Genomic DNA, 24,642 nt, shown 5'->3' with positions numbered 1-24,642 from the left:
GGTTTTAAGTTTGTGGAAATCGGTCAAACCTTCGCTGAGAAAAGTGAGGGAGATCCATAGTGGAATATGACCACTATTTCCGGTGTTTCCAGAACCGAATATCGGGAACCAGGATAGCCGAAATCGGTTCGGAATATTGAACACACTTTACCCTATAACTCCGGAACCGGAAGTCGGATCCGGATGAAATTGGAACGTAAGTCCGTAATTCCTTTTATTTGAATATGAATTTGTCAAAATCGGTTCAGCTATCCCCGAGAAAACCTAGTGAGATTATTTGACACATACACACACATACACACACAGACATTGCTCAGCTCGATGAACTGAGTCGAATGGTATATGAAACTTTACTAGTCTGTTTTTCAAGTGATTGCATAACCTTTATATATGAGAAAGGAAAAAAATGAAATATACATGACATGTAAATCAATAGTACTATGAAATGAACATCACTTGAATAGAAAATTGAATTGAAAACCATAATCGATACAAAACTATGTTAAAATATTAATTTTTCAATAAATATAACTGAATGTTTAAATAAACGCTTCGTTTTGCTTTGAAAGTTTATTGGAAAATAAAGAACAGTGAAGTAGCTGGCCCGGGTTGGCGGTTCAATGCATAGGACGCTGGTCTTACAAGCCAGTTGTCGTATGTTCGAGTCCCGACCTGAAAGGATTCTTAGTCTCAGTAGGATCCATAGTACTAGCCATGCAATGATTCTGTACACTAAGAATCGGCTGCGAAGTCTGTTGAACCAGAAGGGCCAAATTCAACCAAAGGAATGTAATGCCAAGACTTTGCTTTGAAGTAGCTTTATGTTTAATTTCTGCTCCAAATATGTGCATGAAAATAAATGTAAATTTACATTTAATTTTCGTATGTAGTTCACTGGATTTTCTGTGCACTGGACCACCAGACCTGTCGAAGTACTCGAATTTCAAAAAGCACTAACACGATACGACGTGCACCCTCGTTGAAAGCTTCACCGGAAGTCGACGAAATTTTCATAACTAAAAAAGTGAATATATTTCAAAACAAACTGCTGTCAAATCATTCCAGACACGGTGACGAGGAGCGCTACAGTAAAATAAGCCCACTTGAACCTTTTTTCGTTAGCAAACACTTGATCAGAATTTATTTGTTAAAATCTTCAACTGCTTATCGGTCGATTTAGATACCATCGAAGGTTACAATGTTGTTGAAGATAAACAAACTGAAGCTTTCAACAATTGAACCATTTTTAGACACAAAATAGCATAGATGGAATTTTGAATTCATTGTTGGTTTTCTTCTCTTATCTAGTAATTCATCAACGCCATGAAATCGTCTTTCTAAATCGCATCAAATTGCGTTTAAACCGGTCGCTGTATTTTTGCTTCCATTGCACACAATTGCCTCAACAATCCTCGATTACCGATCGGTTCCGTTCGATATGGTAAACTAAGTGCCACTGAATACTTTGTTCCGACTGCAATTTGCGATTTTCCTTGGCACCACTTCCAAACTCTCCCATGAAATTGCAAATCAGTTTCACATGCCATTAGCATTACCATCATCGTTCGACGCGTCCGGGCTGCAAAATGCGGTGAACGGGTAGGATGGTGATGTTTGGCAAATACGTCGACGAACCGCAAAACTTACCCACGGCACTAAGTACGGTGCTGACCTTCGATGCGCATCGCAGATTTGCACACGAGTTACTCTAAAGCGACTGAGTAATCTTAACTAACAGTGATTTAAATTTCAATGCGATGCGGTACCCTTCAGGCTTCTATAATGGATTGCTAAGCACCGATGATAATAATTGGTTAGTGCTTAGCAAAAGAAATATCGTTTCACATGCAGCAGATTAGTGCAAAACTTCAGGCACTGACCGCAATAAATAAAAGCCGTGTAAAAGCTTTCATTATTTTTATCTAGATTTAAAGAAAGGTTTTTTGAGTGGGTGAAACCATTAACCGTATTTTTTTTGCTTTTCGCTTATCCTTACAGGGCCTTCAAGCCATTCGATGCCCGGCGGGTCTGTATTTTGATATTGAGAAACAAACGTGTGACTGGAAGGACGCCGTCAAAAACTGTAAGAGTAAAAATCGCGAGCGTAAAATCAAACCACTGCTGATCACGGACGAACCTTTGTGTCAGGACGGATACTTGGCCTGCGGTGATGGAACCTGCATGGAACGTGGACTGTTTTGTAACGGGGAAAAGGATTGCAACGATGGATCGGACGAAAATTCATGTGGTGAGTAGATACTGTCAATTTGATCGATCCTCGAGCCTCAGCGCCGCGGATTAAAAAAATCATTACCTAGCTTGCGTTACTAATCTTAGAGATCGTCTACAATCTGTTCCTGCTCAGACAGCGACCACATGTCTCCAATCTTAGATGCGGATCAGTAAACAAGTCTCAGAGTGGGTCAGCTGTCTAGTGGGTCTCGTATGCTGCCATTGCACTCACTAGCTTTTAGATACCCACCAGCCCGGTATTTTACCAGCAATCGTAACCGCTAGCCGGCCCTGACAAATATTTGCTCCTACAGAAAACCCGAAATTCGCCCGGAGGCGTTGCTGCAGACTGAACGTAAACGAGTTTCTGTTAGTACTGTTGCCTTAGAGATATTTTTTTCTTACTCTTTTTGCTCCGCAAATCTTTTAACATCTAACTTGTTAGTAACAGGTTGTGGCAGTAATCGCCCCTCTGGCTTCAGTAAATGAATAGTAGTCTCGCTGCTTAGAGTTTGTGTACTGAACGGTTTGTGTGGTATACCTCCAAAGTTGATTGCTACTTGAGTTGGTGTCCTTTTCTTCATTGAACCACTCGAAATAAATATCGGAAGACAGAAGTTTGGATTTTTTGAACAAATTCAAATACCTTGAAGCTTCTTTTACCTGCGGGTCGAAATCGTTAAAGTGAAAAACCGTTTATAATTTCACAAAGGTGAAAAATGTTTGTATTGAATAGTCAGCAATTATTGCTATCCCCAATACCGTTCGCCAGTTGAGCTTATTTAATTTATTTTTGCTCACCTTCTCAATATTCTCTGAACTCGGCACTCGCAAACGTTATCTGCGGTTCACCGGCCCCGAAACATCGATAAAAAATTTTGCAATAGTAAATGGTGCTGTAGTCAAACATTGGTCACAACTTTACTCTATTTTCCACCGCGAATTAAAATAGAATCACGTCCTTCATTTAAAAGATGAGTGTTCAGCATCATACCTAATCCCTAGTTAACAGGGTCTGCGGGTTTAGTAGAATATTTATGATAGAATATATGACGGTGAAGTCTCAAGTATTGCGTTTGATAAGTCCTAGTGCTGTATATTCCTCAACGATGACAGTTGAGTAAAGTTCCGTAACATAATGCTTTGAATACAGCATGTGAAAGTTAGATCACGGGTAAATACTTATTAAAAGAAACCATTCCAGATCCAAAAACGAGGACCTTGTAATCTTAAGTACAAGACAATGCGTATTGATTCCAGAAATTAACAGCTGAATAGAAGATAAATTTGATTTTGTACGCATAGATTGACCGATTCAACTCAAAACTAATTTTTGAAAAGGACGAATATTTTGCATGTACTTTTTTCAAATCGTTATTACTCGGAAACTGTTTCTGGTCCTAAAATGGTTTTGTAAGAAAAAATTCTAAGTAATTAATTGAGCACTCTTAAATAATATATACTTAATAAAAGTTGAATGCTTTTCCAAGAAATAGAAAATTTTCCGAAAAAAAATGAAGTGAAAAAACCTGTTTTAATCCACCTAGTGGTATAATGATGCAAAAATTCATCGGAACATCATTATTTCAAAAAGTGTACGAAAAGTTTGCATAATACTACTACATTTGAATTTAAGTTAGAGAAAATTGAATAGATATGTGAGAAAGTGATGTGAGCTCCTTTTTATTACATTCATTCCACCATAAACTAATATGACCTACAAATGTTTTGGCGATTTACTATGATGATTTGAATTTTGGAAAAAAAGTACCGGTAGTCGGGCTTGGCAAAAATTCAGCAAATCATTTATGGGACTATCAACGGTTTATTTGGTTACAGGCTCTCATGGTCTGCATACAAGAGAAATTCATTAGCCAATATAAAAAGGTAGCAGGTATGTATGCAAAAAATATCCATTAAATTGACATTTTTAAACTAAGCACCCTATCTTGGAAACCAGAGGTTTGATCCGAGTGAAAATTGCGATATTATTATGGCATCTTACCTTTCAGATAAATCTAAGTCTGTTAAAGGTGGTTCCGCTATCTCCGAGAAAAGTGACATTATTTCCACAATTCTCAATATAGTTCAAACCTAATACATTTCGAATATCATATCACTATGTTTGTATTCATTAGTTAATCTAAACACTGTTTTTATCAAACGATTTGCTATTACAAATTACATTAAATAAAATTCATTTATTTTGTACATGATATTATAACTATTTCAGGTTTGTTTGTATCAGTTCATCACTTTTATTGCCTTTCTCATACAGAAAGGCTAAACAATCACAGCAAAAACCGACTTTTGAACCGAGGCCCGGAGGTGTGTGTGACAAATATTGTCACTAACTTTTTCGGAGATGTCTCAACCGATTTTCACAAACTTAGATTCAATTGAAAGGTCTCATGGTCCCATACAAAGTTATTGAATATCATTAGGATCCGACTTCCGCTTCCGGAACTACAGGGTGATATGCACCAAAATTGTGAAAATAATGTCACTCACTTTTCTTGGAGATGGCAGAACCGATTTTCACAAACTTAGATTAAAATTAAAGGTCTCATGGTTCCATACAAAGTTCCACAATTTCATTTGAATCCGACTTCCGGTTCCGGAATTACAGGATGATATGAACCAAAAATGTGGAATGCAATAAAAATGTGAAAAAATGTCACTCACTTTTCTTGGAGATGGCTCAACCGATTTTCACAAACGTAGATTCAAAGGACTCATAACTCCATACAAAGTTCCGGAATTTCGTTTGTATCCGACTTCCGGTTCCGGAATTACAGGGTGTTACGCACCAAAAATGTAAAAATAATGTCACTCACATTTCTCGGAGATGGCTGAACTGATTTCCACAAACTTACAATTTTCATTCGTCCCTAATCCCTGCTTCCGGAGGTAGGGTGCTTAGTGTAAAAATGGCAGTTTCAAGAATTTTTTTTCATAAGCTACTTCTTTATATTTACTAGTTAATTTCTCTTCTCGACCATGAGAGTATGTAACCAAATGAACCCACCAGTTTATTTTTTTCCAAAATCCAATCTTAATAGAGAATCGTAAATAAATTTATATGTCATATTAGTGTATGATTGAATGAACCGAATGTCACTATGCCGATATCCTGCTTTTGGTTGCGGAAGTACCAACAATAGTAATTATATGTAATAAAATGTAGCTCCATTCACATTCTCACACATGATTGAATATATTTTCAATAACTCAAATTCAAATGTAGTATATCAATGTAGTAGTATTATGCAACAGAAATTTTCAAAACTATTTTCTACACTTTTTTATATTGTAGTATTTAAGAGAACTTCTGCTGTAGCCCACAGGAGAAAAGGAAAATGAGAAAGACATCTTTACACCACTAGGTGGATTAAAACAGGTTTTCAATACAAGATAGCTAGCTATTGGTTGAACTCGTGGAAGAGAAAGGAGTCTAACATAAAATAAAATTTAAATTGAAGCTCCAATGGACTTAATGAAATGATAAAGAAGTTTCGTGTAAGGAAGGTCACGACAAGCAAGAATGTCTCGAACTTGGACATTGGATAGTCTACCTTTAGTACGCAAGGAATTTATTAGTTGAGATCTGACACTCCACGCATGTTTAAACGACATGATCAATATCGCGGTAATCTTCGCCACAAACACAATGATTAGTCTCGGATAGTCCATTTCGAAGGAGATGTGCATCTAACGTGTAGTGATTGGACATGAGTCAGGACATCACACGAATGAAGTCCCTACTCTCATCCAGTCCCCTAAACTATGCCTTTGTCGGTATTTTAGAAATAATTGAGTGCATCCACCGACACAGATCATCTTTATCCCAAGAAGCATGCCAGCTGGCAAGTATTCTTTGGGGAGACGTGTTATAGAATTCGTTGAAAGCAATCGGCCTCTCATAAATTTCACCCTCAATAGCACCACGTTTGGCTAAAATATCGGCTCTTTCTTTGCCTTGAATGGAGCAACGATCCAGGACCCAGACTATAGTGACTTGATAATTATTATTCAATCAATATGTCGTTCAGGTATTGTTTTATTTTGCCCAGGAAAAACGGTTCTTTTTGCCAGCAGCGTTTGACCGAATGGCTTCAATTGCACTCAGACTATCTGTGAAGAGAAAATAATGGTTTGGAGATAATGTGACGATTACACTGAAACTATAATGAACTGCTGCTAACTCTGCTATAGAAACAGATGCAGGTTCCTGAAGCCTAAATGAAGCCGAAACATTATTGTTGAATATCAAGTATTGCTATGACAGCACCGAAACATCAAGACAAGATATGATGGTAAAATTTATCATTTTGATCGTTGTTTGTTATTTACGTCTACCCAGAACGATATAATAGTATAAGTGGCGTAACCGCACGTTTTTCATCGGCTGAATTTTCTCGAAAATGACTTAACGGATTTCGATAAACTTAGGTTTTTTTTGAAAACTAACAATTTCAATCAAATTAGGAAGGGTTATTGCGAATATTTCCGGTTAGAGAGATGTAACCCAAGTAGCAAACATTGTTCTTGTATTATATTTCCTAGCTCTTTCCTCAACGATTGTGTGATTGGAAAAGCGCACTTTGTTTGTAGGATGTGCAACAAGTTTCTTGTTTGATATGTTGCACAGTAATAATATTTGTTAAGAGAAAATTGCATATGAAACTGTTCAAATGAACATGTTGAATAGTCAGTAAATAAAACCGATCTGGTAACTGAAGAAAGCTCTACAATAACTAAGTATTCGCTATGAAATTTTCTAACGTATGGTCATTAAAGAGGTGTACAAGGTAAGAATTAAAAACATTGAAATAGGATGAATAAAAAAACTTCCAAATCGAAATTGATAGTTTCAAGTTTTATGCTTCATAACTTCATGACCTCCACTAATTTATATAACCTTGCCTAGTGATGGTGGAAAGTTCCAGCTACGTTTTTTTTTTTCATAAAACTGGCTATTGGGTTCACCTAATTGAATTTGTTGAAATTCGCTTTCTAAGTAAAATGCAAAAGAAGTATCTTTCAATGATTCAAGCTGAAATTTCACATCGACGTGCGGTTTTTTATGCAAATTTATTTATGAAATTATATGTAAAACCGGATAGTTATTTTAACTATGCAGTATCAGAAAAATAATGAAATTTTTGTCTTGTATGCAAGATGCCAAAGATTACTTAAAGTTTTTCAAGTAAAAGAATCGAGAAGTACACTTTGTTATCAATTTCACAGCTTATTGAGCTAACATTAGACATAATTCTTTATTTTGGTGAATTAGTAATTGCAATGATCTGTTAAGAATAGTATGGGAACGTAATATGGGAAGTTTTTGTTTGTGTCATGAGTGATTTTCATTCGTTCTAAGTATTTACCACTAATTATGAGGAATACACGAATCATTTAGAATGCGAATATCTGCCATAAATTAATCCTTCATCAAACTAACCACCGTAATTTATAATTTTATGTATCCATAAAGTACCCCGTTCGTATCGAATGTTTACAGTCAATAACCAATAATTTTCTAGTATCTCTAGCGAACCAATCGATTACACCTCATTCATAAACTAATCGTGACAAAGCGTTCGCCATACCGAGATTGGATTTAATCCAACATCTGAAATCGATCAACATGCAAGATATGCAGCAGCCGCAGCTAATATCTCGAATTGAAACTATTGCGAAACTCCCGCTAATGTCTATTACAACACCACCTATAATAAGTGGCTTTTGAATAACGTGGTGCATTGTATTTAATTGCTGCACCTCTTTACTACTGCCACCACCTACGTAAATCCATGTGCATACTTTCCGCATACAAACTTGTAACGGTACTTCAACTTGTTTGAACTGTTTTATTCAATCGTAAAATTTTAAATCAACTACCGTCCATGAATTCAAACAGACAATCGATAGTCTCTAATGCTATCGTGAAATTCGTTCAAACTTACACTGCTCTTGTTCTCACGAAAACATATATCCTGTTCATATTCGTTTATTATTAATAGACGCTTGGGAAAGTGCCACATCCGGTAGTCAACCAGCACCGCAAAAATGTTAGTCTGAACCTTTCGATATCATTGTACAACATGCAATTTTTCAATAGCTTGGAATGATCAATGAGATCGCAAAATTGCACTTCATTTGACTTATGATGGAGCATGCAAAATGTGAAAGCAATGCCCAATCGTGATTACAGTTGATGGGTGCTGAATCGTACTTTGACCGCGTCTGATAATCTTTTTGGCACCCGGTTGAACCTCTTTACCGTCAACGGTCAATGGCATGTGAAAGGGAAAGCGCCATGCCCTCCGCGCTGCTTACATCAGTCCGAGGTAGCTTTCGATTACGTAAGTCACTTTTACGATCTGGCACATGTGATGCGATATGTGACGTTCATGGACAGCGTTTTGAAAGGGTACCAAATTTCGCGGAGTAAATTTTGGGTACAATGCAAAGACAGTATTTGACGCATACAGAAACTTCAGGTTCCTTAAGTTATCCGATTTAGTACAATTCGTTGATCCAAAGTCGAGTAATCAACAAAATAATTTTGCGACTTTACTAATAAGATGACTATTGGTACAATAGCTCTACTCCGATTCAATCAAAAGCAAAGTCAAAGAAATGTCTTGGCATTACATACCTTTTGTGGAATTTGGCCTTTCTGTTTCAACAGACTTCGCAGCCGATTCATAAGCATGCAGGATCATTGCATGGCTAGTACTACAATCCTACTGACACTAGGAATCCTTCCAGGTCGGGGTTCGAACATACGACCACTGGCTTGTTAGACCAGCGCCCAAGCATTGAGCCGCCAACCCGATTCAATCAGTCAAAATCAAAACGAATATTCCTCATTGTGCGACTACTAATCGCAAGTTGGGCATATCATGATGGTGCAGATTTTGTTGTGTATGTTCCTGGCTTTCAAACGAGAGCGTTGCTACCAGGAACAAGGAAATCGGCAAGCTTTATCAAGGACGCCCTGTTCTTACTTGTCAAGCATCAACTCAGTCTTCTACTGGTACCGTTAATTGAACAAGATTCGTTATTCAGCTTGAGAATTTTCATGAAAAAAAATGCAACATACGAGCACAACTTGCCACGTCTTCGAGTCGTTTATCTTTAGTACAAAATGAACACCGAATGCAATACATTGCTTGTCGAAGAATCTTTCGCAACCTCACAACTTCGTGTAATAATTTTGGGCTCAGCACAGAAGAGGCCTTAGCGACTGCAGAACATGCTTGATTGCATGACGCCTTCGCTGCTGCCGCCGTCGTCGCCGCAATCTTTTGAGGTGCGCTTTCGTGCAGTAACTCTTCGGGCGACAACGCTTTAAGTGGTAAATTCTTCTTATTTGTTTGCTGTTGCTGCAACTACGACGCAGCTCACATCATTTTGCCGACCATAAACGATTACCTTTGTGGGAAACCACTTTATTGTTGATAGAAACATGTTTTTCTACGATTAATCATCATTACTGATGTTGCATGATAAAACCCATCCAAAATAGTAACAAAAGCCTCTGTCAATCTCCCACGTGATCTGAGGTGTGTCTTGTGTAAAATCTCCTAACACTCCTGCCGACTATAACAATAATAATTTCAAGCATCCAACCTTCTCTGTTCCATTCACAGATATCGAAAGTGATCCAAACCGTGCGCCACCCTGCGATCCGGTCGTATGCGTGCTACCCGACTGTTTCTGTTCCGAGGATGGCACCACTATTCCCGGCGATCTGCCGGCCAAGGACGTCCCGATGATGATCACCATAACGTTTGACGACGCCATCAACAACAACAACATCGATCTGTACAAGGAGATCTTCAACGGCAAGCGCAAGAACCCGAACGGGTGCGACATCAAGGCGACGTACTTCGTCTCACACAAATACTCAAACTACTCGGCGGTGCAGGAAACCCACCGAAAGGGGCACGAAATTGCGGTGCATTCGATCACGTGAGTTTACTTGTTTATTTATTTTCTGGTTGTCTTGTAGTTTGCTCTTATCATTGTTTGTTGGTAGATTTTTAATTTTCTGGCCTGTAATTCATTGTATTGTAGACTGGTTCCACTTTCAAATGGGATTGAACTAGAGAGCTTGTGAGGAGAGTGACGACAACTGATCCGTAATGTTGACAAAGAATAAAATAATTCTTTCCTAAATATTGACAATTTCTTAAGTTTTATATTGGACTTAACAGCTAGTTTACTCGTTTGGAATGACACTGACAATGAATGTTTCTTCCATAACAGACTACTGTCGCCACTGTTATTACAGTCACTCTAGGTTAACTTTTGTTTCTTCATTATTAAGATTACATTAGTTTGGGGATTTAGGAAAGATGTGATTTAAGTAAACAATTTCTCTTCTTTCTCTTAATTTCTCCAAAAAACACAAGAACACGAAATTGCGTCTAACTATGTGTGACTACGAGAAAGGTAATTGTTACTATAAAACACGAAATTGAATACAACTATGATAACAAGCAGTAAACTTGATATTGTTTATTATTAAATAACTTTCATAAACGAGTTGCAACAAACTTTGGTACAACAAAGCAACGTTGTACCAAATTGTTCGTTAGTTGATTGCATGTACAAAGGAAAATAAATTCCAATTCTTACTTTCTTAGAGTAAGTAAAATAAAACTTGGCTACTAGCCTCATAGGATTTTTAATTATTATAAACACGCATACAAAGTTAGGAGAATCCTTTAATTCAATGGAACTGTTTTTCAAAATTCATTGAAAACCTTGTGTTCTCAAAAAAGTTACCATTACTTACATAATTCAAAATATAAACAAATCAGTAGATACTCGAATTCTTGGGAAATCAATTGTTATTTGTGATAAACTTTCCAAATATGATTTTCATTTGATCAAACTATACGATTTTGTATAACTATAAGGTTGAGTCCTGGATTGACTAGGGTGTTAGTCTTAAGAGCCAGTTGTATTTAAATTTGACAAGAATGTAACGAGGAAACAGATTAAAAAATGACTTGCGAATATAACTATAAAGTGGAAACCGCGAAAAAGCTACCACAGAGGCGGAACTCGAACCAGCAGCTAGCTCCTATCGGGGGAACTCATTTTGCCAATTAAACTATCCTGCATGTGGAAAACACGATGAAACAGCCTAGTTGAATGGAAGAACCGAGCATGTTCAGCTGTGCTCGGGCGCCAGGCAGTTCAATTATAGTCATAACGTTGCATCACAAGTCTATTTTAAATTCCCGCTTTACCGTTAGACACTAATTTAAGATTTTGTTTTGAGGGACAAATCAAAGCTCCATTGACTCCAGGTTATTTCTTCATGTGTTTCACATACAAGGTAGTTTAATTTGCAAAACCATTTCTCCAGATAGGAGTTAGCTACGGGTTCAAGGTTTGTGTCTGTAGTAGCTTATTCGCATTTTTCATTTCATAGTTGTATTCACATACCATTTATCTAATCTGTTTTTCTCGTTAGATACTGATCAAATTTAAAAACTACCGCAATGCATCTCTACGTCTTAACAAGAATAAAACCAACCGTTCAGTTGCCGTGTGTTTGAGTCTTGACCTAGAAGGATTCCTAATATCAATTAGATCGTAGCACTAGCCATGCTGTGATGACTGTTGAAACAGAATTGCCTTCGCTCACCGAACAATCAAAAGTTGAAAATGTTGTATTGCATGACACTTGCTGTTCGTGACTAATCAAATCTTAGAAAATTTATTGAGCACTCCTTAGTTTTTCCTGATTGAAACCTTGAACTGCATATTATTACTTATTATATATTACTTATTCCTAATATCAATTAGATCGTAGCACTAGCCATGCTGTGATGACTGTTGAAACAGAATTGCCTTCGCTCACCGAACAATCAAAAGTTGAAAATGTTGTATTGCATGACACTTGCTGTTCGTGACTAATCAAATCTTAGAAAATTTATTGAGCACTCCTTAGTTTTTCCTGATTGAAACCTTGAACTGCACGTAATTTTCAAATATCAACCGCAACATAGTATTTCAACTAGTATAATGGCTCCAGTAGTCATCTCAACTCCAGTAATCCATTAGTTAGAGAAAAATCTGCTGTCTCTTTTCGATAGAGAGATTCTTAGTGTCAATAAGGTCGTAGCATTAACCTGACTATAAAAAGAAAAATTTAATAATATAGACAGAACCAGTGCGATGAGGTCATAAGGTGAAGACTGGAATTTGAACCATATTAACCGCGCTTTTTTAAACGTGCATGGAGTTTTGTGCAATCGCCTTACCTTCTTAATTGTGTTTCATCACGTCCAAAGTAGTTCAATTGGCAGAACGATTTCTCGGGTTGATTGTGAATTCAGGTTCTGTATCAAGGGTATTATTTTCGAAATTTTCATTCATCAGCAGTTTACATTCATTCGTCTATACCCAGTAATTTCTCTGCTCGATGATAAGACATACATTTTTTACACAAAGAGCACAAATAAACTTTTATTTTTGTATATTCTTAATATTTTCAAAAAAATTGATCACCTTAGCATTTTCTATATGATCTTGCCATTCGTGCTGCGATGAAAAAAATAATCGGGGCAAATCACTATTAGGCATAACAAAACTATTTTTGTTATAACAAACACATTTTCTAATAATTTTGCAATTTTAATTTTTCGATGCAACACAGGAGCCATAGTTACAATTTTTTCCTCAAAGTATCTTCCCCCGTCCAATAAATTTGAATATAAAATGCATGACACTATGAGACCCAGCAAATCTGTACTGGCTGTAAAAAGCTGCAAAACTTTCAGGTTTAACTTGATTTTATTTCCATTTTCAGGAAATCCACGTAAGTACTTTTTATTGAGAAATTTCTGGACTTGATAAAACAACACACACTACTCCCATTGGCGACTTCTGTTCTGGTTCGAATCAGTGAGCATGATTTTATTGTTCGTTCTCATATTACCTCACGGTACTACTCAAATCTGTCCACGGTTTTTGGTAAATCAAGTAACCACCAGAGTGACAGCCATCAGTCATCATAAATGTTTTCACACTCCGGAATGTCTACCCTCTTTGTTGGTTGACAAACGGAAATAACCAAAATGCATGTGCGTTTAAGATCACGTACTCACACATGGCGCAAGTAATATCATAGCAATCTGACTTTTACGTTCGAACTCATTTTTATGTACTCACCAACACTTTCAGCGCTTCGCTTGTATGCTCACAGAAACATTCGAGAGCCGCACTAAATACGAGCAATCGTCCGGATACAGTGTTTATAACTACCTGCTATTAGGTTTCATATGAACATGATATAACATCACCAAATGAGCAGGATGATCGTCGTTTGACAGCCACCTGCGGTTTGTTTACATGTTTATTAACCCTAGAACGCTCTTTGGGGTAGATTTGATTTATTTTACGCATAAATGTTTTATAATCAAATTGTAATTAAATATTTTATAGTCAAATAGTAATTAAATATTTTATAGTCAAACTAAACTATTATTATAGAAACATCTTTGCAAAAGCTTTTGGAATATAACATAACTGTACCGTTTGTTTGTAAATACATTGAAATTTAGTAATTGCAGAGAGATTTCAATTCTGGGGTACAAGTGTTTACGTATAGAAAAAGCCACGAGAGCGTTCTAGGGTTAAGAGTTAAATTTGTCTAGTAGAGTATGTTAATTATGAGATCTTTCGTCATCTTGTAAAACCTAATTGAAACACTGGAACACTCCAAATGAACAGAATGTTTGACTTGTACTAGGTTGTACACGATGACGACATAAATGAACTACCAATGAATCACATTCTCTTTGACAGCTAGCGGTGGTATGTTTACCCTCAAATGACAAGAAACACAACGGAATGATATAATAGTAATATAGAAAGAACGTAATAGATCGATATGGAATGAAAATGTAAATGCCTCACTGATAGCTGTCAAACGATGTTCATCCAGTACATTTTGTGAGGCAAAATCGTGTATGATCGTGTAAAACCTAATATATAGTAAGCGATCCTATTTGGATTTTCTAATTACAGTCCGTAAGATAATAATATGTTCTGTCTGCGTCGTTTAACTTTATAAATTGTGTTCATTGCATAGCCGACAAAATTTTCAAATTCATATGCAAAAATCTATCTGAAGGCAAAAGTCGGAAATGTGCAACTTAATTTGGAAAAATAGAAAATATGGAAAGTATGGACAAGGTAAATTCAGGCTGCGGTCGACAGCAGCAGACGGTTCAAAAATACAAAAACCGCATAAAAAACTTTTTGTTTGTTTATATAAAGAGTTTAACTCTTGAGGTCATTCGCCTCTTCAGACCAGCAAAGTTTCCTGATCCTATGTGCGAGGTTGGAAGTCGAACCGAAGTGGGCGGCGTGAAAGGCATTAACTTACCATCACACTATATATCCGTCCTCATATAAAAACATTTGTTCCGGAAGAACAAATTTAACATTTAAATCATTTAACATTCAAACATTTAAACCGAAAATGAAAGGCGATTGGCAGTGAGCCATTGTAACTGTAGGTATTTTTAATGATCAATCATAAAAGGGTTACCATCTGCACTGTTCTCGTCCGACAGTTTTGGTCCTAATCGAAGCCTGAAATCTGAATGAGTCATCATCCGAAATCTGAATGAGTCATCATCCGTCTCAACTACCGATTTTTATATTGCATTCAGACTTATCCTTGTTAGCTGCTGTTGGACAAATATGCTTTGAATCCTCGTCAACATATTTTTTTGCACACGTTCCGATTAATAATCGCTCGTTGAACTATTTTCATTTGCAAATTGGTCCACATTATGCTAAGTGTGCCATTCAAATCGAACTATATTACACAAATTATGCAAAGATTCTATTCTAATAGAGTATCCGTTCCCACAATTTGAGAGCATCAAGTTTTCAGCAACCAATAGATTACCTTTCGCTTGTTTTATGTCAAGAACAGAATCAGCACACTCAAATAAAACAATGTGCATCTTTCACGCATCATTAACCATGTAGTGATGAGATCTCTGGTTAATTGCATATATTCTGAACAAAGTGTAAATATTATGTTATAATCATTGCTCAAATACGTCTCCAGCATCAGAAACTGTTAATCATATACTCCTCTTCTCTAGACCTAGACTTTTCAAATAACTCTAAATTGTAAGTTTATTCGTCATATTTGAAAAATGTTCCTAACCCACCTAGCAGTGAGATGATACCTTTTTTATCAATCCGCATGTGTTTTGCATGAATATTCTTGGGTGTTTCAGTGCTCATGATATTATTGTAATAACCGTTGTTTTAAGCGGCAATTTGAGATTTTAATCACTCATTACTCTGTAATGTCAAAACTGCAAATCGGATCGAATTTGAATCTAAAAGTATGACAATCGATTGAACATTCCATGATATGTCGAATTAAGTTCCACTTTAGAGTTTCCGGTTAGTTAAGGTACTTCCAGAGCCGGTATTCAGGAACCAGCATAACCCAATCGGTTTGAATTTTAGATATATATCGGTTTGAATTTTAGAAATTCATCAATTCTGTAGAATTCTGTAATTCCAGAATCGGAAGTCAGAATTTGATTAAAATAATTAATTTTGTCTTTGTCGATCTGGATTTTATTGAGAAAACGATTGAGCTTTGAGAAACGATTCGATACTGGAACCGAAATTCGAAAATCGGAGTAGCCGAAGTCATGTAATAGAAAAAAAACTTTTCATTTGAATCTTAGCTGATTCTTAGATTTCATTTAAATCTTAGATCGGTTCAGCCATCTACGAGAAAAATGAGTTACACAATTTTAATTTCGTTTCGCATATCATCCCATAGTTCCGGAACCAGAAATCGGATCCAAACATAATTCAGGAACCTTGTTTAGGACGACTGAGTTTGTAGAAAGCGGTTGAGTCATCTTCGAGAAAATTGAGTGAAACTATTTGTCACACACGCATTTGCTGATCTCGACGAACCGATGTGAATGGTATATGGGTGTTATGTTCTTCCAACATTTATTGCTGTAAGTAGTTTAAATCAGTAAAATTATGGAATTGCTTTCAACTGGAAAATGCTACCATCATCTGGTTTACAATCTAAGTCTGGAAACATATGCTGTTTTCAAGGTCAAATGTGACATATACTGTTAAAAACCTGAAAATTTTACCATAAAACTTCGTATAGAGACCTTTCATTAGCGACTAGTTTGATCAAAATCGGTCCAGACATTTCTAAGATCTTGACCTCTTTGTTGACAACACACATACAGACCCCCCCCCTACACACACACACACACACACGGACATTTGCTCAGTTCGTCGAGCTGAATATACCAAAATGGATCTCACTAACTTTTCTCAGCGATGGTTTGACCGATTTCCACAAACTTAGGTTCAAATTAAAGGTCCTCCGGTCCCATACGGAATTCCTGAATTTCATTCGGATCCGACTTCCGGTTCCGGAGTTATAGGGTAAAGTGTGTTCAATATTGTACACCGCTACTTAAACCGGCAAAACAAAAAAACGTAAAAACTTTTCCAAACTGGTCTCAAAACCACACAAATCGATAGTCATGATCAGTAGGCAACTAAACAAACCGATTCCGGCTATTCTGGTTCCCGGTATCCGGTTCCGGAAGTACCGGAAATAGCGGTCATATATACGAAAATGGATCTCACTAATTTTTCTCAGCGATGGTTTGACCGATTTCCACAAACTTAGATTCTAATGAAAGTCCGATTCTCCGGTCCCATACGGAATTCCTGAATTTCATCCGGATCCGACTTCCGGTTCCGGAGTTATAGGGTAAAGTGTGTTCAATATTGTACACCGTCGCTTAAACCGGCGGAACAAAAACCGTAAAAAATGTTATTTTCTGGACTCTAAACCGTTATTCAAAATCTTAGGGTCAATTGCAAGGTCTTATGGTCCTACCAAAAATTACTGCATATTTTCGGATGCAACAAACATTTATAAATCGTTATTAAGAATGCGTACTAGCAGAGTTTGTAAGTCATGTTAGTTGGTGGCCGTACGAACCGACTTTGATTATACCGGTTCTCGGGTTCCGATGCCGGAAGTGCATATAATAGTGAACCAACTTTGTTTTCTTCAGGATGACCTACGCAATCAAGGCACTGTTTGTTCTGTATGTAATAATAATTAATGCACGAACAATCTTTTGGTTTCTTTAAAAAATCGAAAAGAAAAATTTTGAATAGAATATCACAATATTATATGTACATGAGAAAGGCATCATTACACCACTAGGTGGATTAAAACAGGTTTTTTGTTGTCTGTTTGTTCCAACTGCTTCCGTAAAAGGTGAAATTGTATTTTTGACCTCGCGAAGTTGTTGTGTGTTTCTTGATGCCAACATTGCTGCCACCTACTTAGTATTTTAGGTCGATTTGTTTGTTATCTATGATTTGTGATTTTAGGGCCTGCTTCGCGTTTTAGTCCGCTTTTTCATTTCCGGTAATACCAACGTGGCTTGATACCCAGTACACGATCACTTCTGTAGCTTTTCTTCTAGTTTCAGCATACGATGCTTGGAATTTGTCTTTCCATTTGCTATTGAATTTTTGTCTTTTCGAGCGTTGTGAGTACGCTCATCGAGTCTGTGCATATTAAATAAGCTCCTATTCTAGGGTTATTTACAATCCAGGACAGTGCGTCCATGACTGCTAAGCTTTCAGCTGAGTATATGCTACACATGCCGTTAATTCTTTTCTGTATTTTTAAATCCTCTGATACTACGCTGTAACCACATCTATCGTTGTTTTGGAATCATCTGTATAGATGCATTGGTGTATGGGATAAAAGGCTTTTATCAGTTATTACTTTTGTTTTGAACCAAGGTGCTGTACTTGGTCATGTGAAGGTAACTACATATCTCCGGTACAGCTAGGTCGATTTTTTGTAAGGTGTGCTCTCCGCTGTCCTCTGTTTCGTCACTGGATGGGTTACTATCGGCACTCAGATTTCTTTCATTGTCGTTGGGTTCGTAAGTCCTGCCGTTATGTATTGCGATTCTACGCACCGCGAAGATGGCGGTTCTTTGCTCAAGTAGGGTTTGCATATTCGGGATTCCACTCTCTGCGTGTAAACTGTCAATTGGGCTTGTGTGGAATGCTCCTATGATCGTTTTTAATCCAGTGTTGTGAATCGTTTCTAGTCTTCTCAACGATACTTTACTCATACCGGAGATTACAGGTGCGGCGTATAGTAACTTTTCGAGGACAGTGGCTCGATAAAGTTTAAGCAGCGTGTGTCTATCTCCTCCCCAGTTTCTGGTTGTCACACTTCGTAAGAATTGAATGCTCTGTTGACAGTTGGCTCTAATTTCTTTTGCGTGTTTCCGGAATTGAAGACATTGCATTGGTCGAAAATAACTCCTAAGCATCTGTACCTATTCTCTCGGTATATTGGTGTGCCGTTGAGTTGTAGGGAGCTCGGAATTCCCGGTTTGCGGGAGCGCGTGTTTTTGAAGATTACCGTGGCACTTTTGCTTCCGATATTTTGAATCCAGATTCAGCTTCCCATTTCTCAGTCGTGTTCAGAGCAATTTGCAGCCGGGATTCGACCGTCTTGGCGTTCTCTCCGTTAGCGATTAGGACGATGTCGTCTGCATATAGCAAACATAGCACGTTTGGGGGTAAGTATTGCTTGATTGTATCGATAGCTATTAGAAACATCGTTACACTTAGGACCGATCCCTGGCAAAGTCATTTCTTCTAAACTCTGTTTTTATTTTATTCAACATTTCTAACTCTGCTTTTATTTTATTGAAGTCGACCAACAGGGCTCGCATCTGTTTGAGCTCTTCTCTGAGGTTTTCGATTTCATTGTCCTTTTCGATATCATCTTCAGTGTTTTTAAGTTTCCGGATTTCTTCTTTAAGTAGCTGAATCTCGTCGTCCTTTCTCATGTTCTCTAATCTATTCTGAGTACTGCTTGAAGTACTCTTTCCTAGCTTCACTGAAAAATATTCCCTTTTCGATTTTTTTTATTAATTATTCTTCCTTTATGTATTGTGGGCACTTTCGGCTGGTAGGAGAGTTGCCACCTTTACAATTTTTACAGTATAGGGCGTCTTTGCAAGCATCCATTTCAAGTTTGTGGTCTCCTGAGCAGTTGTTGGGACATTTGGCTTTCGTGTGGCCATAACTGCAACAGTTAAAATAGATCATTGGATTTGGAATGAACTCTCGTGTTTCTACTCGAAACGGACCGATGTTTATATGTTTAGGGAATATTGGTGTGTTTACACAGGTTAGTGTGTTTACACAGTCGTTTTTCTTCCTTCTCGTGATTCTTCTAACATCTAAAACTCCAAGGTGCTCCAGTTCTTGTTTTAATACTTTGATGGGCACGTCGATAGCGTCCCGACAGCTTGGCACGCAGCGGGTTTGTTTAGAGTTTCATTACGTCTGTTCCATCAATCAGTTAATTCATAAGGATCAGTTTTTTAGCTTGCTCGGTACATTTTGTTTTCAGGACGTATTTAGTTCCTCGCTCTTCGGTGTAAGCTGATTCAATTTTTCCTTCGCAAGTTGTTTCAATGAATTTTCCGATAGCGAATGGGTTCTTCGGGAGAGGTTTCTCCCCAGCAGCACGTATCTGTAATATGATTCGTTGGCCATGCATCCCCGAGCGATTCATCCATTCGGGGATCGTTCGTTTGTTTGGCTGTTTCCGGGTGGATTATCTGGCGGTACGTTCCTCTCAAAGTAGGTGCTTGCTGACTCCATGTTACAAGCAAGCCCTAACAGATTTCTCGTTCAGTTATTCGGTCAGAAGTGCAGCTTGCGTTTGCCGAGTATTTAGAGTGTGGGGTTCGTGAGCGTTCTTTCCTAGGCAAGTTACGTCTACCCTTTCACCTTATTCTTTATTGCTCCGTCGGACGGATGACGACGACGCTTTTTCCTGCTACTATTTCGACCAAGCGTTAGATGGTCCTGTCAAAATAGGAACGTTTTAACCTATTCTGTGAAGCCTGCCCAATACTTTCAAAGGTGCTGACAGGTTCAATTTGTTTATTTATACTACTACTCCACCGATAATAATTCTATGACGCCTCTTGGTACTTTATTCGCGTAGAACTCACGTGCCTATTGTAGCAAGCAGTTTTAAATCAGACACCTCTAACAAGCGAAAGCAGATGGCTCTCTATACGACAGAGAGATCAGTTTTGTTGGACCTTTCAGTTGCGACTAGCGAGCGCCAGAACTCGGTGCAGGCAACGTTGCATGCAAACCTGCAAGTCTAATCGGCTTGATGTCTCTATTGCGGCTGCGTTATTGTTCGTTTCGACTGTTTCGACTAGCTGTTTTGTTTACTTCAGCTGAGTGAAAGCAAAACCAAGATGTGGGTTTCTCCTTTCTACGGATTGAACGATGGTCGCTCCAATGTCACTTAGCACTCGGTACTTTGGACTGTCGCGATTACTAACACTTTTCACCAGAACGTCCTGTATGCACTCGAATGTTGATATCAAAAACCTTTGTGAAGCTTCAGCGAGTTTAACTGTGGCACAGATGTAAACAGATTATGACTTCCGATTTGTATATTTCAACAGATAAGTAATAGTAATAATTCTTTAAATAACATTTGGATCCATTATAAGGGCTTAATTTGAACAATTTTCCCCATCGTTGTCCACTTTTGGTCGTATTTTTCTTCAATGCAAACGACCAGCAGCAATCGTTCTTGTTTGAAACGAAACTGGCTCTGCCGAATGTCCCGCAACAGAACTGCTTCTTGTGCGAATTGATTCAATACAGTGCCCAAAGCCAATAAATATATCTACTGAATTTCTGTTTGAGCTGTTAGTAGAATATTTTCACTAATAGTACTGTTGTTGTACCGTTTAATTCTACTATGTCACGTCATTACACTCTCACAAAGTCACTATTTTCACAGTCACTATTTTCACAAAAGTGTATCAAACGTTGTAATACAGATACGTATTTCGGAATGTTATTTACATTCTTCTTCAGTGTATCAGTTTAACTTATAAAACCGATACACTGAAGAAGGAGGCAAATAACATTCCGAAATACGTATCTGTATTATAACGTTTGATATACTTTTGTGAAAATAGTGACTGTTAAAATAATGACTTTGTGAGAGTGTAATGACGTGCCATAGTAGAATTAAACGGTACAACAACAGTACTAACTATATCTAGATTTGCACAAAACTGATGGTTTTTATCTCCGATTCGCAAACAAGCAATCTTTATAGTTCTTTAGATAACATTTGGAATCATTTAGGCTGATTTTGCATAATGTTCCCCATCGTAATCCACTTTTCGTTGTATTTTGCTCCGATGCAAATGACCAGCAGCCGGATTACGCTATCGAATTTCTTCGAAGGGAAACTGGCTCTGCGAACGTCTCACAATGGAACTGAGCTTTGGACCTGAACCAACCAGAATGATGCAATTGCTTCACCTCCTGTTCAGTCAACTGCGCTAGAATGAACGAAATAGATAAGGTATTAACATTCTATACCTACCCAGGTACGAGAGAAGCGTCATAAATTATGTTGATACGTTAGACACAACAAGCTATTTTCTCGATCAAAAGCTTTCGCAGAGGGTAAATTTTGTAAAGTAAGTAAGTAAGCAAGTTCACGACAAAAAATGCATAATGTTCTAGATTTCTCAACAAACTAAAGTTACATGTGCTGTATTGTTGAAACATGGTTACTCAATTTGCAATAGCTCAGTCAACAAATAGAACAAATAACCAAACAAGTTGTTAAATTATTGACGACGCAAATCTATGGTCCAGAACCACATAACAATGTTTAAATGAACACACAACTTTATTCAATATAATATCAAGAATTATTAGCGAAAGATTTTTTATCTGAAAGTCAGTTTCATGAACTATCGATTGTAATATCCGTAGATAAAAACTCTACCGGTGGTAATAATAAATTCAACCCCTTCCTAGATTTCATTTGTTCCGTATCAAAACATAATTGGAAAACAGTTTTTTCGGTATTCTCCGATTAGGATTATCTAAGGAGTCACATGAGCTTAGCCAACACATCAAAGTGATATGTGAATCTCATCAAACATTTACTTCTTCTTTCTGTCTCTGTATATAACACCAGAAAACGTTTTTCCGTAACTTTTTATAATCTCAATTCAAATCAATTCACAAGGGGTCGGCCATACCATGGAAGACGGGTGTTTAGACAAACCTGCACAACCTCCACCGAAGCTGCGGTAATACCTTGTTTTATTTGTTTCATTCTCAGCCACAACGACGAAGAACGCTTCTGGTCGAACGCCACCGTCGACGATTGGGCCAAAGAAATGGCCGGTATGCGTATCATCATCGAAAAATTCGCCAATTTGACCGACAACTCGGTGGTAGGAGTCCGTGCTCCATACTTGCGAGTCGGAGGTAATAACCAGTTCACCATGATGGAGGAACAGGCTTTCCTGTACGATTCGACCATCACCGCTCCGCTATCCAACCCACCGCTATGGCCATACACCATGTATTTCCGCATGCCGCATCGCTGCCATGGTAATCTGCAAAGTTGTCCCACTCGTTCCCATGCCGTCTGGGAGATGGTTATGAATGAGTTGGATCGCCGAGAGGATCCAACGAATGACGAATATCTACCTGGGTGTGCCATGGTTGATTCCTGCTCCAATATTTTGACCGGTGATCAGTTTTACAATTTCCTGAACCACAACTTCGATCGGCATTACGAACAAAATCGTGCTCCACTTGGTTTGTATTTCCATGCAGCCTGGTTGAAGAACAACCCCGAATTTCTCGATGCTTTCGTCTACTGGATCGATGAAATCTTGTCAAACCACAACGATGTTTACTTCGTCACAATGACCCAAGTTATCCAATGGATCCAGAATCCACGCACTGTTTCAGAGGTCAAGAACTTCGAACCATGGAGGGAGAAGTGTGTTGTCGATGGCAAACCAGCTTGTTGGGTTCCAAACTCATGTAAATTGACCTCAAAAGAAGTTCCCGGAGAAACCATCAATCTACAAACCTGCGTACGTTGTCCCAACAACTATCCGTGGCTTAATGATCCGACTGGAGATGGATTCTTCTAAGTCAGCGGGATTATTCTTTAGAGAATTTCTAGCTTCACCTTTTTCAGTTTTACTATTCCAAGATTCAAGCTATGTATTGACAATATTTCAAAGTGTTTTGCAATCTAGCCCTGCATTGATGACTTACTTATCTAAACGAATAAACAAAAAATAAATTAAAACAAGACTTAAAGAATCTAGCACAGGATTAATAGATGGGAAATCGCGCGATAGTAAAACAACATCAACCATTATAGAAAAGGCCAAGGTGTCTCGTCACGAATGACCCTCCTGTCATGTTCTCATTAATCAACCCAAACACAACTGGCATGGTAAGATTCGTGATTGTGACACCGACATGATGCATCGAAACAAAAGAATGAGATTGAGAGAATAAAAAAGCTGTGGATATAACTGTGTTGATTATAATTTAATTTAAAGTGTGAGTAAACATAAAAAAGCATGGAAAAAAATCCTACGTAGTTGTCAGAATAAAATTGTTTATATTTTATAAACATAGTTATTTTTGAAAAAAAAAACTTCGTAACTATTTCACTTTCAAGCTACGGATTACTTTTTCGTATGAAATGTAAATACTGAGCAGCTGGTTAATGTTAAGTGAAACGTCTGGAGACAACAAACATAAATTGAAGAATACAAACCACTTTTTATTAGCATTTCGACGGTATAATTTAAGAGAGTAGTGTTAAAAATACTATATCGAAACAGTAAAACATCATCTGTTGCTATTTTCATACATTTTTGACAGACCAACATGGATGGGAGAAGAACAAGAAAAAAATAATTTAGAATGGTTTTAGAAATAAAGTAAATAAAACTGAAACATTGAAAAAAAATCGTATAAACGTGTGTTTATTAAAAGCAATATGAACAAAAATATCACAATACTCATATTTTGACGTTGACTTCTCTTTTTTGAACAGCTACGTTGGAAGTTAGGTAAGTATAGAAATAGTATTAGCAATTTTCTATCCTCATAAATAACTTCAAGGTGTTCAATTCTGACCCCATGAGTCAAATCGATTTTGTTTCACTCGACTAATCAGCAAGTTACAAAATCGGTTTGTAAATAATAAAAGGACACGAGAGATTCCATACTAAATCGAAGGTCGATTTTTTCTTGTATTTTTTTTTGATTTAGCTTAAATATTGCAATTTGCATCAGAAGTTTGTCATTTTTACTCTAGCCTTACTTTTGAGGAAAGACTAAGCAAAACTCCCTTAAAAATGTTTAATAATATGTGTTTCAGGAAGGGTGGGTCCAATCTATTTGGTGTCTTCTGCAGTA

General features: G+C 37.4%; 1 protein-coding gene across 1 annotated transcript in view; it reads left to right on the top strand.

Annotated features, from left to right (window-relative positions):
• The window catches only part of LOC131433714 (chitin deacetylase 1), a 42,559-nt gene extending 18,360 nt beyond the window's left edge, over positions 1 to 24,199 (top strand). Inside the window, exons 3-5 of the mRNA XM_058600264.1 lie at positions 1,999 to 2,248; positions 9,894 to 10,215; positions 22,526 to 24,199. Of these exons, the coding sequence (XP_058456247.1) occupies positions 1,999 to 2,248; positions 9,894 to 10,215; positions 22,526 to 23,354 (1,401 nt within the window). The 3' untranslated portion in view covers positions 23,355 to 24,199. The remainder of the gene's footprint in view (positions 1 to 1,998; positions 2,249 to 9,893; positions 10,216 to 22,525) is intronic.
• Positions 24,200 to 24,642: the final 443 nt, after the last annotated feature.

This window comes from Malaya genurostris, chromosome 3, assembly GCF_030247185.1.
Source record: "Malaya genurostris strain Urasoe2022 chromosome 3, Malgen_1.1, whole genome shotgun sequence".
NCBI classification, from domain to species: Eukaryota; Metazoa; Arthropoda; class Insecta; order Diptera; family Culicidae; genus Malaya; species Malaya genurostris.
The sequence above is the reverse complement of the archived record's forward strand: the minus strand, read 5'-3'. Positions and strand labels throughout refer to the sequence as shown.